We start from the raw sequence: 17,969 nt of genomic DNA, 5'->3' as shown, positions 1-17,969 counted from the left end.
CCCTTTGGGCCAGGTGAACTAAAAAGGGGGACTTATCTTTGCCATCTTACTAATCTACATACCTATTATATATCGAATTAACTGTGTGAGGAAAGTTTTGGACAAGTTTTTTTCAAACATGTATGTATAATCATCTATAAATAATATTTAAGTTGCATATAATGTTGGGACCACTGCGTATAATGTTGTGAGCACTGTATATGATGTTGTGAGCATTGCATGTAATGGTGTGACAACTGCATATAATGGTGTGATCCCTGCATATAATGCTGACCTTCAACATAAGGCACAAAAACTTTACTGTAACCACTAAACTATGAAAATGACGTCAAGGTCAGATTACACCTGCCAGTTGGACATGTACACCAAATATACAAGACCTTTTGCTTATAGTATTTGAGATATATACTTATCTTTATATATACTTGACCACCAAAACTTAACCTTGTTCTCTGAAACATGAAATGAGGTCGAGGTCAGGTGAAAACTGTCTGACAGCCATGAGGATCTTGCAAGGTACACACAAATCAAATATAGTTATCCTATTACTTATAACAAGAGAAAATTCAACATTACAAAAAATCTTAACTTTGAACCAAGAAATTAGGTCAAGGACATTGAACAGGTGACTAATAGGAAGTTCATAACAGGATGCATCTATATATACAAAGTATGAAGCATCCGCAACCGCTGGATCACTATCCCTATGTCGAGCTTTCTGCCACCAAAAGTCGCAGGCTCAAAAAAAATCACCATAATAAAGAAATGCATAAAGAGCAGCTATACAATTAATGAGGCAATAGTGTTAAGTTTTGTTGTACATTGAAGAGTTATCTGTAGATCGAAGAACTCATAACAACTTTTATGAAGAACTGATAAACTAAAATGACTTAACTCTGTGACAGAAAGGGCAAAACAATGGCATATCTCCCTCAATATATACCAAGTAGGCATACATGAACTATCAATTATCAACAATTTTCTAGTTTTCATTGTCAAAAAACATTCATTTGAGTTTTGGTGGATAGTCGTCTTATTGGCAACCATACCACATCTCTTTTTTTTTTAATATCAATGTAGCAGGTATTCATCACTAATCTACAAACACAGTAACATATAACAATATACTATATTGTATTTAATGAATAGTTATATTTGTATGAAAAGCATGTATAAAATTTAAAACATAATCACATGATAATGGATAACTGCAGAGGAATGTCAGATCAAACTAATACAACTTAAAGAGTCAAATGAGATCTAATGATACATATGCAAAAATAGACGTCACATGAAAATTACAAATCTTAGCACCCATTTCACTATAGTTATATGCACAAGTCACATGTTCAGGTGAAAACCAAATAATAACACCAATTTTACCTTAGTTACATGCACAAATTGATTGTTTGATCAAATAATTTGTTTACTTTAAAGTTTTAAACAGTTGCTATAAATAGCTTTCTTCACATCTTTCTGGCTCAAATTAAAAGGGACAATGAGACTAGGAGGAACAAGTCAGACTATTGGTTAAAGGTATTTCTTTGGCAGCTATAAATTTGACTTGTGTGCAGCATCCAATAGGATAATATTGAATAAATGTTTTACAATCTAAGATATTGTATAGTTATATCTGAAAGGTGGGAGAAATTTCTTGAGAAACTCATGATAAATGAAATTAATAGTTTAAATGGTTAAAAATATTCAAGTGTATATTTTTTTCTAGAAAGAGAAGTTGGTTTGTACCAATAACAAGAGCATAATGATTATGTTTAACAATATGATAACAAAAATATGATTAGCAGAAGATAACTTTGAATACAATAAATAGAACTTTCATTAGCCATTCCACCTGATTTTACCCTATTCATAATAAATTGTCAAATATAATATCATTTATGAGCTGTTCTATTTTCTTTTAATAAACTTGAATCAAAATAATGAACAAACATATGAAATGATACAACTAAGATATATAATTGCACAAATGACCCTAAAAACCATTGCAAAACTTTATATATATTGCATGTTTTCATTTCTAATTTAGTATATCATTATCAAGGCTCTCAAATAAAATGTCAATAATACATCATCTGTAGATACCACATACAATCACAGGTTTGAAGTACAGGTATATCATCATATCATTTTTAAATTAATTAAGGAATCACTAATATTTTTTCTGTCTATTCAAAATAACATAAAAAATTTGGTGCACACTGAATAACACGCGTAGCGTGTTAATTAACAGTGTGCACCACATTTTTTATGTTATTCTTAATTCTAATTCTAAATTCCATTTTAAACCAAGAAAACCATGAAAAAAAGTTGATGACGTCACGGTCACATTACTAAATTATGTCTATGGGCTGATAACAAAATAATGTCAGCCAATCAGAAGATGAGTTACAGCCAAAATTAAATTATTCACATTTATAAACTAGAAAATGTTTATATTTATATTTCTTAGTTTAAATTAGTAGTAAATCTACTATGAATATAGCTTTTATCAAAATACATAAAAATGTTCTTCAAAATTGTGAACTTAATTTTACCTCAATGATCAAGGAAAGATAACCCTCATTATTATAGCATATCTATCATTTATGTCTTATGAATTTCTACTTTCAACTTAAATACAAAGAAATAAACAGCTGATATAAAATGTGAGATTATCTTACATTAATTATTGCCTGAATTTATCAAGTGAATTGTATTAAATAAATTTTGGACATGAAATTTAGTAACTTCTAAAAGCCTTCAGAATCTCAATTCTTATTCTATGGGTCACACATATGCTGTAAATATACTGCTATATACACTTTTGATTTCTACTTGAAGCTACAGAAAGCACCTTTTAACATTGATGATTATTTTTTTTCTAACAGTTTTGATGGAATCTATATTTGTATCTTCATTCAAGATTCATGTATCAAATGTGACCAATTATAAAAAAACAAATTGAAAATAAATGTACAAAATTTATGTCATTTCAGAAAACTTTGAATGGATATAATATAACAAACTTTTGAAAAAGCCTGAATTAAATTTAATTAGTTTATATTAGTTAAATTCTTTTAAGAATGCAACAAATTTTCATTATTTAAGTGAAGTCAACCTTCTTGATAAAAAAATATGAATGTGTCCATAGGACATGGATGCCCTACTAGCATTATCACTTCCATGTTAGTTGGAACATGAAATTTAGGTCAAAACTTTAATTTGGCGTTAAATTAGAAAGTTCACATCATGGGAAACATGTGTACTAAGTTTCAAGTTGATTGGACTTCAACTTCATCAAAAACTACCTTGACCAAAATCTTTAACCTTAACCAAGACAAACAGACGAAACAGAGGGACTCACAGACAAGAAAACATAATTAAAATATTCTAGATTTAACCATATGTATCATATTGTAACCTTGTAACATGAAGTTAGCCTTAAGAATATATGTCTTCTCATAAAAACGTTGCCATAAGATCACAAATTATATTATCAGCCATATTTAATAAAACATTTAATTCATTAAATAATATCAACACACTATACAACTCAAAAGAAAACAAAACAGAATAATATCAATATAAATAATAATAAACAAGAAAAAGAACTGTCATTATATAATTCAGAATAACTGGATTTCAGAAATGTTATATAATACTATATGTATATTTATAGGATTTCTGATGATCAAATTGCCATTAAATATTTAACATTGTATATTAATTATACAGAAAAAGAATGAAGTGACCAAAGTCCATTATAGCATGTTTTTTTTCATAGTGATCTAGAAATTTCAAGCTAAGTCATCCTTGATACTGGATTCTTAGTTAGACATATTTGCTCATATGGATAATGTTTTAAAGTATACCTACTATCTACATGAATATTTTGTTAAGTTATATGAATTTTTTGAAAATAAGTGTGTAAGCTTTTTAAAATGTTTAGTCACACTAAAAACAGCGAAATGCTGCTGATTAATTTTAATCTGTTTTTAAATTTTCTACTGTTTCTATCTTGAATATACTATTAAATGATCACTTCTATAAGCAACATTCTCTTAGGACTGTTTAAAAAACATACTTTGGACAAAGGGAAAGAAAATTTGGAAAAATCATCTATGGGTGCCTGGTTGATGACAATTATTTTCAGACATCTGTGAAATCATATAATTGTCTCAAAAAAATAGTTTCTGATTGTCAGAAGAGACTTCTCTGTGTACTATATATGTTTTTCAATGGAACAGTAATCACAAAAAACCTTTTAACATTGCCATATGCCCACATACACATTCAGATCGTCTAATACAAATATACACAATATTACAACTTTCAACCATACCATAAAATCTTTTAACATCAGTTAATGAAGAATAGATTTAACATTTAGGGGGACCTTAATAATATACAAACAAAATACATAATCTAATGGAATGTAAGCAAAACGTATATATAAAATAAAATAAAAATAAAATATCAATTATGCGTGAAAAATATCTATAACAAGAACAACTTTTTCATCCTAGACGTGCAAATTTGAAATTATAACAATGCAAAACTAAATGCTACCAGAAACACCTCAAGAATGTTGCATGGGGTAAACAATAATGGAAGATCTAATTTAATCACTCAGACAATTTCAACTGAGTATTATAACAATTTAACTGTGTGTAGAATTAAAGCAGAGTAAGTTAGAGTTTGATATTTTAAACTATTGCACTTGTGCATTATAATATTTCACTTTCCTTAAAAAAAGAAATTAAAAAAAACACAGAAGTTTTAGATAAAGCTAGCTTATGCATTTAAAACTCAATTAAAGCTGCAGGCAAAAAAAAATAATTTGCTGGTCATTTAACAATACTGATTTTTTTTTGTAAATATTATTTTACTACAAAGTTCAGTTTTACATTACTGAAGAAAATTGAGTAAATTTCATGTTTTTGAAAGTGTTTCAGTCTCCAATCTTTACCGTTAAATTCTACTGATAACAGACCATTAATCTTAAAGATTTATTTTTTAACATAAGCTGTAATATCATTGCATAACACATGATCCTTGGTAATTAGGACAACAAATACAACGTTCATTTAAAGGTCGTGGGGGTATTAAGTCAAGATCTTCATCGTCAGGTTCCAGATCTAAATTGTAGCCATCTTTAATCAATTGTTGAGCTATTTCTTTAGTTGCAGCTTTGGCAAACATTGGAGATTCAAAATCATCGTCTTCACTGAAAAAACAAGTAAATTATCTTGAAATGCTAAATATTTAACATCAAAACAGAGAATTTTTCTAATTTAGAGTGTAAATTATAACTGATACCCTGCTTTAAGTCTTTGGTTAACAAGATGTGATGCATGCTTGATTTTTAACCAACCACATGGTTAAACAGGTCACATGAACCTGATAAAGCTCAATTCCAAATTTCAGATTTTTATTTCTTGAAAAATATGTTTCACAAAATTTAATGGCCATCTAATATGGATGAGAATACATAATTATTTTGGCAAACAGTAATTTGACAAGGAAAGAATTTAATATTGCATTCATCATATGAAGCACAATACCAAATTAGTAAACAGAACCCTGAGAAAACCACTGACTTATGGCAGGAAAACTGGCAATTATAGTCATTTTATATATACAAGTCAAAAACACCTTGGCACTTGCCAGATTCAAGCTTACAACATCAGTATTGACATAGTAATCACTGCAGATACATACTTAGACCACTCTGCTTCAAAAATGGACATGACCAAATTATGCATGCATTGGAATTAGCTTTCTAGAAAAAATTTCATTAAATTACCAGTAATATAAAACAAAATAAAATTGCAATGATTTTTATATTAAACTTACCTATCATCTGACACAATTGCAACTAGGGGCTGATTGTCATGTTCATTGGCAAGTAAGTCTTGTTTACTGGGTACACTTAATCTGAAAATGACAAACAAAATCAGTTCTGCAAACATTGCAAACATAAAATGTCAAGACATGAACAATTCTATTATATTTTTTTAGGTCAATAGCTATAGGCTATAGTTCTATCAACATGATCAAAGCTTTTCAAAAGTAAACGAAATTGATCAAAATGTATGAAACTTATCAATGTAGATCTACACACAAAAAATCTGTTCAATACGAGAATAGCAGTATACAAGAATACAAGATGTGAAAATAATTATATAGTCTTCACATATTTTGAAATAAAATTGAGAATGGAAATGGGGAATGTGTCAAAGAGACAACAACCCGACCAAATAAAAAAACAACAGCAGAAGGTCACCAACAGGTCTTCAATGAAGCGAGAAATTCCCGCACCCGGAGGCGTCCTTCAGCTGGCCCCTAAACAAATATATACTAGTTCAGTGATAATGAACACCATACTTATTTCCAAATTGTACACAAGAAACTAAAATAAAAATAATACAAGACTAACAAAGGCCAGAGGCTCCTGACTTGGGACAGGCGCAAAAATGAGGCGGGGTTAAACATGTTTGTGAGATCTCAACCCTCCCCCTATACCTCTAACCAATGTAGAAAAGTAAACGCATAACAATATGCACATTAAAATTCAGTTCAAGAGAAGTCCCAGTCTGATGTCAGAACCAAAGAAAATAAACAAAATGACAATAATACATAAATAACAACAGACTACTAGCAGTTAACTGACATGCCAGCTCCAGACTTCAATTAAACTGACTGAAAGATTATGATTTCATCATATGAACATCAGGCACAATCCTTCCCGTTAGGGGTTTAGTATCATACCATCATAACATATATGAGAAGAACATAACACGTGTCATGCCAACAACTGTTTTTAGAATAAATGTGTTTAGTTCCGATGCAAAGACCTTATCAGTGACTCAATATTAACGCCAAAATATGCAATCTTTAATGACTTGACAACAGTATCGTAATTATACCCCTTCTTAATAAGTCTATTCAAAGGTTTTGTAAGTTTCTGAGGTGAATACTGACACCTTTGTGCTTTATAAAGAATATTTCCATAAAAAATTGGATGTGAAATACATGAACGTATAAGAAGTCTGCATGTTGAGCTATATTTACGAATGATGTCTTTATACCGATGATAAAATTTAGTAAATGTTTTGACAAGTTTGTGATATCGAAAACCCTGGTGAAATAATTTTTCAGTAATACATAAATTTCTCTCGTTAAAATCTAAAACATTGTTACATACACGAGAAAATCGTACAAGTTGAGATATATAAACACCGTAAGATGGTGACAAGGGAACGTCACATCTAAAAACGGGTAATTAACGATAGGAAATGAAAAATCATCCCTTTTATCATAAATTTTAGTATTCAGCTTTCCGTTAATGATATAGATATCAAGATCGAGGAAAGGGCAGTGGTCATTGTTAGTATTAGCTTTATTTAAAGTAAGTTCAGCAGGATAAATTTCATTAATATACATACTGAAGTCGTCATTATTGAGAGCATAAAAAATCATCCAAATATCTAAAAGTATTATTAAATTTGTTTATCAGATGTTGTTTTGATGGGTCTTTGCTTATTTTTGTCATAAATTGTAACTCATAACAATACAAAAAGAGGTCCGCAATAAGTGGTGCACAGTTAGTCCCCATTGGAATTCCGATAATCTGACGATATACGGAATCCCCAAAGCGAACAAAAATGTTATCTAGTAAAAATTCAAGGGCATATATAGTATCAAAGCATGTCCAATTAACATAGTTTTTTTGTTTATTGCTACTAAAAAATGACCTAAAAGAGTTAGAACATATATATTCACATTCAGACTTTTTGAATGCCCATTTAATGAGGTGTGTGAATTTTTTCTTAATGAGAATGTGAGGCAATGTGGTATACAGGGAAGAAAAATCAAAACTTTGAACAGATTCAAAATCACCAATATAAGCATGCAATTTATCAAGTACTTCCAACGAGTTCTTGACACTCCAAAAGTAATTTATTCCACTATTTTCGAAAGCCTTATTTGAACAATTTATTATAAGGTTTTTAATTGTACCAAGTGTGCTGGTAAGAAGAATAGACAATTTAGTAGTTGAACAATGGCTTGAAGACGAAATAAATCTATATTTGTAAGGGGTTTTGTGTAGCTTCGGAAGCCAATACATAGTAAGGACTTTCATTGTTTTTGGCTCTGCTTGTAAAGCGGTGGCTAAAAGTTTATGTTTGTTACAGATTTCGTTTTCTGAAAATGGAGTCAGTTGGAATGTTGGTGAATTGGTAATTTCCTTTTTCAGAACCTCAATGTAAAATTTACGTCAAACAATAATAATATTATTAGCAGCTTTATCGGCCGGGACAAAAACAAATTCCTTTGCTAGTTCTTTTAGTTTATGTTTGATACGAGAAATAGATTTATTGTGGTTATTGTTAATAGTAAAATTTTCTTTAAAATGTTGAATACGTATATCAACTATCTTCATTACTGAATTAAAAAATTTGTAAGGGTTCTGCGGAACCCAGTGTCTCGCCTACTTTTGCTGTAAATTGCAGACTCAACAAAAATCAGGGAAAAAATCAATACAAAAATTCTGCTTGATACTATCTTTTGATTGTAAGAAGCTTCTGTCCAAGTTTTGAAAAAATCAAGGATAGCTTATGAATCTAATAAATGTTTTAAAAACTTTAACTATATGGATGTAATGTTAACCGGAACAATAACTAATTCCATTTATAAGTAAAATACAGATACACAGGTACCAAATATTCACAAAATTTTCTTCTAAATACTAGTTTTTGGTCATAAACAAGCTTCTGTCTAAGTTTGGTACAAATAAATAATGGTATAAGAAGTTATCAAAATTTTAAAAAATTTAACCACAGAGTGAATGTGTTGTTTCCTGGCAGAAAATCTAAGTCCATTTACATGTAAAATCCGAAAAAAATGGATTTATCGTTTTACAAAATTTACTTCTGGATACTATCTAATGATCATAAACAAGCTTCTGCCAAGGCTTGGTACAAACCAAGGATTGTTTAAGAAAGTAATTAAAATTTTTAAAACTTTATCCACAGAGTGAATGTTATGTTGTCCCACAGAAAAACTAAGTCCATTTATAAGTAAAATACGGAAAAAATGGAATTTTATTTTTACAAAATTTACATCTGGATACTATTTTATGATCATAAACAAGCTTCTGTCCAAGTTTGGTACAAATCCAGGATAGTTTAAGAAAGTTATTAAAATTTTAAAAACTTTAACCACAGAGTGAATATTTGTTGACGCCGCCGCCGACACCGACGACGACAGAATGTAGGATCGCTTAGTCTCGCTTTTTCGACTTAAGTCGAAGGCACGACAAAAAAGAGTCCAAAGATTTTTTGTCAGCTTTTTCCCGTTTTATCCATTTCATACAGTAAGTATGGAGTGAGTCTTGGATGATATTACGACACTCATTCCAATTAATAATTGATGGGGGACGATATTTAGGTTCTTTACTGAGGAATGATTTTAACTCTTGGTCTTGAACGATGTTAAGATCTCCTAATACAACATGGGAAATGGGTCCATAAATATATTCGGAATTACTGCAATTACATGAAGTAGGTGTATTTTCACTGATATTAACATCTTTACACAATTGACTATAATTAAACACAAATTTCTGGGTAGATTTCTTGTAAATATAACAAATTAGAGGTAGTTCAGTATTGTCAAAATATCCAGGAATTTGTTCTTTAACAGAATGGTCGTTAAATATACCTGCAATATTTACAAAATCAAAGCCTTTATTGACATACTTTATTTTAATAAAATGTTTTTTATGATCTTCATGTCGATCAATTTTGGGAAATAATTTAGAATAACAATATGCCATAATAATTTGAACAATTTCATACTTATATATAATTAGGACTGCTATATGAAATTGTGTTGCAATCCTCCAAAATTTTATTTAACTTATTAACCGGTAACGAACAGAGTTTTGTTAACAGATAATGTCTGCCGTTGTTTTTTGAAATAGAAATTAGGTCCGAAATATTAATATGATTGGCCCGAAATTTTCTTTGATTGCGATTTGTTCTACAACCGTGAGAACGGTTTTTACGAACAGTTTTAGAAACTATATCCAAAATGTTAACGGAATTGGTTCTAGATATATTACCAATTCCCATTATATTATCATTTAGACCGAGAGGGTAAACTGTCTGTAATTTTTTAATCCAATTTAATTCAATTATTTTCCGTGATCGTACAAACTTTGAATGTGATTCACCAGGCTGCTTATTTACTACTTCTAAAGGTTGAACTGCTAAATATTTAAAAGGATGGTTGTGCTTCTTAAGATGTTGGTAAATGAAACTTTTGAATTTATTTGGTCTTTTAAAACGATACAGATGTTCTTGAGTGCGTTTAGATAAATATCGTCCAGTTTCTCCTACATACTGAATACCACACCCCGGTTTGTTTCATGTGAGTAAATAAATAATACTGTTTGTCTTTCAAGTTACATCAGTTTCAAAATTTAAAGAAAATGTGCGACCATTAAACGTGGACATTACCGTATTGTTGGTGGAAAGACAGGGACATGTATGTCATTTTTTGGCATGACACTTATCGATAGAAGGGTAATCACGATTTTTATTGTTAAAAATGTTAGCAATGGTAGTATTTTTAGATAACCCATTTTGAAGATTGAGACGTGTAGATACCCTTTGAACAAGTTTAGTATTTAGTATTTTTCCATTTCTAAGTTTCATAATTGTTTTGTTAGTGAATTACATAATAAAGGAGTAAAGATTGGCGTCCAGAATATGAACCAGCATACAATAATTTAAGTTATGTAAAATTGATAAAATTGTTCGGCTGAAAATGTCAAACACCATCAGTATAAATTACCCGAAAAAGATAGTGTATATCAGGGTAGGACTGATGGCTGACTAAATAGTAGAATGGGGCTGAATATTGAAATACTACTTTTTGATAAATATTCCTAAAGTAATGAACTAGAGCCGTTCTCGCTCGGACACACACTCCATAATCTAGTATATTATAAGAGCATAAACCTGAAGCACGGGGAGGCACTCTACTGCCTCCACACGGCACTAAAGACAAACTCTGTAAAAAATAAAATTGAGAATGGAAATGGGGAATGTGTCAAAGAGACAACAACCCGACCAAATAAAAAAACAACAGCAGAAGGTCACCAACAGGTCTTCAATGTAGCGAGAAATTCCCGCACCCGGAGGCGTCCTTCAGCTGGCCCCTAAACAAATATATACTAGTTCAGTGATAATGAACGCCATACTTATTTCCAAATTGTACACAAGAAACTAAAATAAAAATAATACAAGACTAACAAAGGCCAGAGGCTCCTGACTTGGGACAGGCGCAAAAATGCGGTGGGGTTATACATGTTTGTGAGATCTCAACCCTCCCCCTATACCTCTAACCGATGTAGAAAAGTAAACGTATAACAATACGCACATTTAAATTCAGTTCAAGAGAAGTCCGAGTCTGATGTCAGAAGATGTAACCAAAGAAAATAAACAAAATGACAATAATACATAAATAACAACAGACTACTAGCAATGATAAAATGATTGAATAAACAGGAGAACAAACAAAGGTAAAACTATTTTCCATACCCACTTAATGGTATGGGAATTAAAATTGAAGACCATGCAAGGTGGATACAATTGACATCATGAATTATGGCAAACAATTTTCCAAAATATAACTGTTGATAGGTAATTTGTAACTTACATCTAAATGATTAATGCTTACATACAATGTAGCAGTAAAGACACAGACCAAAACAGTGTAAAGAGGAAAAATTGAACATGGAGGCTTTTGAGCTTCACGTGTTACGGTATATAAATACATAAAGCTAAATTATTACTAGAAGCTAATATTTTTGTGTGTAAATGCCATTTATTGCTTAACATTATTTTAATTTTTTTTTTGGGGGGGGGGGGGGGGGGGGGCTGATTGTTTTATTAGTACTGGTGTATTTGTGTTCTTGTAATATCATTATATTATAATTTTGAATAGTATTTATCAATTAACCTGGCATTACATGTAATCTTCGATAAATAAAGAATTTTATTACTATTATTAGTTTAACTTAGTGCAAATAGTGAACTTATCTATCTCTATTGTTTAAAAATTGAATTTTGCCCTCATTGATTATCTCCCTTATAACAAGTAAAAAAGATCCCATATTTCAAGGATAATTTTTTTTCCAAGTGAAATTACAAATAAGAATTATCTTTTGCAAAACGTATCTGAATCTGAATATGCTTAAAAAAATATCCCTCATACAAAGCAAGTGGACCCTTTATAGGTACCAGTTTTGTATAACAAGTCCAGTTTCCTTCACATGTCAAAACATGGAGGGTAACGAAATAGTGCATTTTTTTCTGATTTTTTTTCTGAACTCAATTTCTTCTGTTTGATTATAGGTTTATGCTGAATTGAAACATATATCATGTATATATAGACTTTTAAAAAATCTTAATAAAATTGAGAATGGAAATGGGGAATGTGTCAAAGAGACAACAACCCGACCAAAATAAAAAAAACACAACAGCAGAAGGTCACCAACAGGTCTTCAATGTAGCGAGAAATTCCCGCACCCGGAGGCGTCCTTCAGCTGGCCCCTAAACAAATATATACTAGTTCAGTGATAATGAACGCCATACTAATTTCCAAATTGTACACAAGAAACTAAAATTTAAATAATACAAGACTAACAAAGGCCAGAGGCTCCTGACTTGGGACAGGCGCAAAAATGCGGCGGGGTTAAACATGTTTGTGAGATCTCAACCCTCCCCCTATACCTGCATCTTTTGGGGGATATCAATTCAGGAAAGTGGAAGGATATCATGTTTGCTGGAAGTGGTGTGGCCTAGTAAAAACAGCAAACAGAAAGTAGAAAAAAATGTTTTGACTTCAGGATTACGTAACTTTTTATTCTTCGTGGCATGAACCCCTTTTTTTCTCGATTAAATCACAATTTCACATCAGTACATACATGGTATGAACATGAAATATTTTTTCTATGTAGCATTTTTTATTTTTCTATTTTAAAAGATCAGCTGTTTTGCATGTAAGCCTATGGAGCAGTCAATTACAAGACTGCAACCTGCATAAGTTAGTAAATAAAAATTATCTGTGTATGCTTGAGAAATTACCTGTTTCTGGAAAGCAGATATTTTTTTGGCTGTTGATTCACAACTCTGTTTTTACTTGCTGCTTTATGTTTATCTGCAATAAAGCAAATAAGAAATGTAAAGAATTTTCATATTATCTTTTCTGCTACACAAACATATAACTTTCATCAACAGTTCTGGCACTATAAAATTGTAAAAACAGGTTTAAAACCCCTAAAGAAATAGGCCAAGCCTTCTCCGTTGGAGCAGTTCATGTTGGCCTTAAAGCAAGAGACAGTCTGTTTGATATAGAAAATTTAACATAAAACATTAGAATCGTTCACTTCTTTCAAACCAATTTTCATGAAATTATTCACTATGGAGATGTGCATGTTTTTTTTCAACCATCAGCTGATTCCTTCATGAATCTATTGTTCTCCTTGTATTTCAAAGACAGCCCACCTTCAATCCACAGCTTTTAAATGCAAATACCAGCCAATAAAATTTAACTGAGCATATACATGTTGATACATGTATTATTCAATTTTTGACACATGACAAGAAACATAGAATGGGATGTTAATACATGTATGTATATGCATAAATGTGTTAAACATAAGGCTTGTCTCAATCAAAGGACCACATATAGGCAAATTCCCAATCACAAGAAAAATTAAGGGACCACACCAACTTTGATTTAAAGTTAAATCAGGAATTCTATAGTGAAACATTCATTCAGAGTGACTATTTTTCTATTCTATTGCGTAGAGGCCTGCCTAACACAAAATATACATTCCACAATAGACAAACGTGTAATGGGAAATTGAAACTATATCTAAGACTTTAACAATTGTATGTTTGTTTATTTCTTCAGTGATGATCAAGGCCAAAATATTTTAAATAAATGAATCAATGATGCTCTTTATATTTCTTTGAAAAGAAACTATGCTTGGTAAAAAAAAAGATAAATGAGACTGTTGTACAAAAGTAACATGTTACATAGTGCAAAAGATTGATTGATTGATTGTTGGTTGCTTTAAAGAGGCTATATCGCGGCGAGAGTACTGCAAAAGAAATATCTGTCACAAAAATGCTGACTGCATAAAAGTGCCCCTTTCATTGGATTATGCACTCTATTTTAAGGTTCCATCTCCTCTAAAGCAAAACCAACATGTACATCTTGTACATTTACATATTAAGCACAAAAATCAATGTTAATGTCTGCATACAGATAACAATGATAACATGTACAGCATCATACAATTATATTAATAATTAAGCAAACAATGAATAATTTTGAAATGTATAAATGCTTACTTATTTTCTTCTGTAGATCAAGAGTTTTCTTCTGTGATGACTGGACTCCATTCTGTTGACTGAAAGTATTTCTATTCTGCAAAAGAAAATAGCTTATACATGTACTTGTAAACCTATATTACATTTAAATTTGATATCTATACTTTCATTTTCATTAATAATAGAGAGCTGTCTCAATCAAAATCATGATTGATAAAAGAAATAATTGAAAAGAGTTTATAGTTTGATCTTTCTAAGTTTCATTTGATATTCTAATAATTGATTGTTATATTTTATTCAGGTAACTTTAGAAAAGTTCCTTTATTTCTCCTTTCTCTATGTTTTTTTTTGTACTTTCAAATATATTTTTTTTAAATTAATAATCTTTTTAATTCATGATCATGAACAGAATGAGTTATGTATTGAAATTCGCAACTCATACCACACCCATGACATCTGCATAATTGTATATATATACATTTACATGTATTTAATGAAATCTTAAAATAAAATAATATTCGTCAGAGCAACTTTGTTTTAGGGCCAACATAAAAAAATCAATGAAGGATAAAAAACTTAATTCAAATAGTTTGTTGTTTGTTTGTTTGGTTTTTTTTTTTTGGGGGGGGGGGGGGGTCAAAAATGCTGCAAGTTATGTTTAAATGACATTGATTATATATTTATATTCTTATTGGTCAATCTTTTTTTCCCCAAATTAAGTTAAGAGGGGGGTAGGAATGTTAGGGGGGCAGTGAAAAAAATATATGCATTAGTTTTTTTTATCCTAGTCTACATTGAACTTTTGATACCTTATTGTCCACTGGTTATATTATTATAACTAGACCACACCCACGACATTGTGGGTCCATGACTGAATTAATATTAAAAGTATTAAATTATAGGTATAAATGCAATATTAATAAACTGCTTCGCTGAGTGCAGCGGGATACGCCTGCAGAGGTCAAACCCTGAACAATTGGGACAAAAATTGACACAATATATATATACATATACATGTATAATGTAATTTTATTATTCTTTTATTCACAATATATATGTGTTTTTTAGCTTGATTCTGACCAATGCTTATATTCCAAATACATATGTATATGCCACTATTATTGTTGTTGTTACCAATTATGTAAATCAATTGTATTTGATTTTATGCCCTTAATGGGCCCTGTAATTTGGGAAATAAAAATATTCTATTCTATTCTATATTCAAGTTGATACAGGTCTGAATTTGGATTTAAATCAAATATTTGACATATTCTACATTGTTCAAGGTTTCTAAATAAATGTAGTCAAAGAACTTTAAATTGGTTATATGAATTAAATTTACATTCATCAAAGATTTCTTGCTGTTGCACAATTCTTAGTAAATCTGTTTTCAGACTAATGTATAAACAAATAAAGTTCAATAACTTCCGATTTTTTTATTAGAAATTAAAAAAAAAAATAAGCCTTACACTTAAGGGAGATTTTCTTATTAGATAAAAATCAGCCATCAAAGTCTAAAGAAAACTTCTCTAAGCACTTAAAGGATAATGTCTGAAAACTTAAAAAAATCACCCCTTTTTTACAGATTAAAATCTTATACATTTGTAACTCTGAAACTTTTAAAATCTAAAATTTCTAAAAATCAACTATATAAATAATTTACATTAAAAATGTTATTGCTCTAAAATTGGAAAAAACTTTATGTAATTGATAAAAATTCACAAATCAGAACAGTAAAGTCTATAATTTTCATGACTTATAAAATTCAAAAGGGTGCTGACTGCTCATGTCCATAAAATTAAACATTTCAATAAAGTTTCTTGCAAAATGCTGAAATAGTATTTGAGTTATTGTCTGAAAACTAGAAAATAACCTGTTTTACATAAATAAAACTCCAAAGCTCTGAAACAGTAAATTCCAATTTTATAAAACAAACAAAAGGGAGCTCACCATGCTCACTTCCATGACTTCAATAGATATAAACAATTCACCAAAGTTTCATGCATATAACAGTTCTGCTAACTCTTCATGAAGTAAATGCGTGAGATTTGACCAAAATTGAAAAGATCAAAGAGACAAAATAATAGATCAAAGGAAAATGCAGCCAAAAAAGCATGAACATGCTCAAGTCTCACACTACATCAAGGACTTATGTATACGTCCGTGACTAAATGCAGAAAACTTGGCATATTGGACTTTTTTTGTAAAAGTGTTTTTGAGTTAATGTCCGACAACAGACCGACAGACAGTAAAGGGTATACCATGAAACAACCCAGGGCAAACAGACCCTATACACCTAGTAGTATAGAAATTCATCAATATTTATGTATCACAACTCATGTTTACAAAAAAAAAAATTATATGTACAGCTCATTAGTACATCTATATTGTCATTCCTTATTGGGCAGCATTGGCTTGAATACCAGTATTGCGATCGCCAAGTTTATGTCTACCGTGAATAGTGATGTAAACAGACAAGCCACAACTGGCAGAAGCCCTGAAAAGAGGGGGGATAGGAGGGGTCCTGATATCGAAATCCCGGACTTAAGGTTCATCATAACCTTTTGGCTAAAATGGCAGTATTTACGCCCCAAATTTTACTCTGAGTACAGACTAACCTATACACCTGCAACAGTTTTAAGGGATGGCAGGAACTAGATATATAAATTTTAAATGCATTTTATGTTTCAGAAAATTATTAACTTTTCTAGATTTTGCTATCCATTTTTTTTCGTTCCTGCAGAAGGTGCAAAAATTAACTAAGTAGTGAAAACGATTGAGAAGCTCCCCTCATATAATCAATGTTGTGAGTAGTATTGATTTAAATGGACAATAGATGGACAATAGACACCTTTAGACAATAGGTGATTTAACAGGTTTAAACTGTGTAACTGAGTGGACCGTATCAAATGAAACTCGAGTGTTTGTTTATTTTGCTATCTTCTGCAGACTGGAAAAAAATGCACATCAAAATGCAGGTAAGTTTTTCATTTTCTGAAACGTAGACTTCATATAACTTTTATATATCTAGTTCCTGCCATGCCTTAAAACTTTCCTAAATGTACCAGTTTGTCTGTACTCATAGTAATTTTTGAGGTGTTAACACGGCCATATTTTTCAATTCCTTATGATGAACCTTAAGAAAACGAAATCCCGAGGTCCCGAATTTAATTAAAGTAAATCACGACGTCCCGAAATCCGAAAAAAAGGATTCCCGGATCCCGAAATGGTCAATCCCGAAATCCCGAGCTTAAAAACACCCGATCCCGGAGTCCCGATAAAGGTCCTATCCCCCCCTTGAAAAGGTTAGATGGAAAAGGTATGAAAAGTTTTTTTGAGACGACATATGCTTGAAAATACAAACAGCTGCGGAATCTGTGTTAAGTGCTTGAGACGATTTTTGGTCACTATCAAATCCGCTATCTTCCATCCCGTCCATTCTAAATTTTAACCATCTGTTTTGGGATAGAAGCTCATATTGTTGATGAACGTCAAGAAGTGTTGATATTTTTATTTCTTCTTAGCCGAACCGGAAGTCTCAAACAAAACGTAAAT

The 17,969-nt window shown here is 30.8% G+C and overlaps 1 protein-coding gene across 1 annotated transcript; it reads right to left on the bottom strand.

The window, feature by feature from the left end:
* Positions 1-1,120: 1,120 nt before the first annotated feature.
* LOC134716155 (protein FAM219A-like) lies at positions 1,121-17,969 on the bottom strand. Its single transcript, XM_063578950.1, has 5 exons — positions 17,779-17,969; positions 14,436-14,511; positions 13,161-13,233; positions 5,857-5,937; positions 1,121-5,227 (listed from the first exon to the last, which is right to left on the bottom strand). Exons 1-5 carry the CDS (start codon positions 17,851-17,853, stop codon positions 5,035-5,037), a joined length of 498 nt encoding a protein of 165 aa, XP_063435020.1. The 5' UTR covers positions 17,854-17,969; the 3' UTR covers positions 1,121-5,034.

This window comes from Mytilus trossulus, chromosome 4 (genome assembly GCF_036588685.1).
Source record: "Mytilus trossulus isolate FHL-02 chromosome 4, PNRI_Mtr1.1.1.hap1, whole genome shotgun sequence".
NCBI lineage: Eukaryota > Metazoa > Mollusca > Bivalvia > Mytilida > Mytilidae > Mytilus > Mytilus trossulus.
The sequence above is the reverse complement of the archived record's forward strand: the minus strand, read 5'-3'. Positions and strand labels throughout refer to the sequence as shown.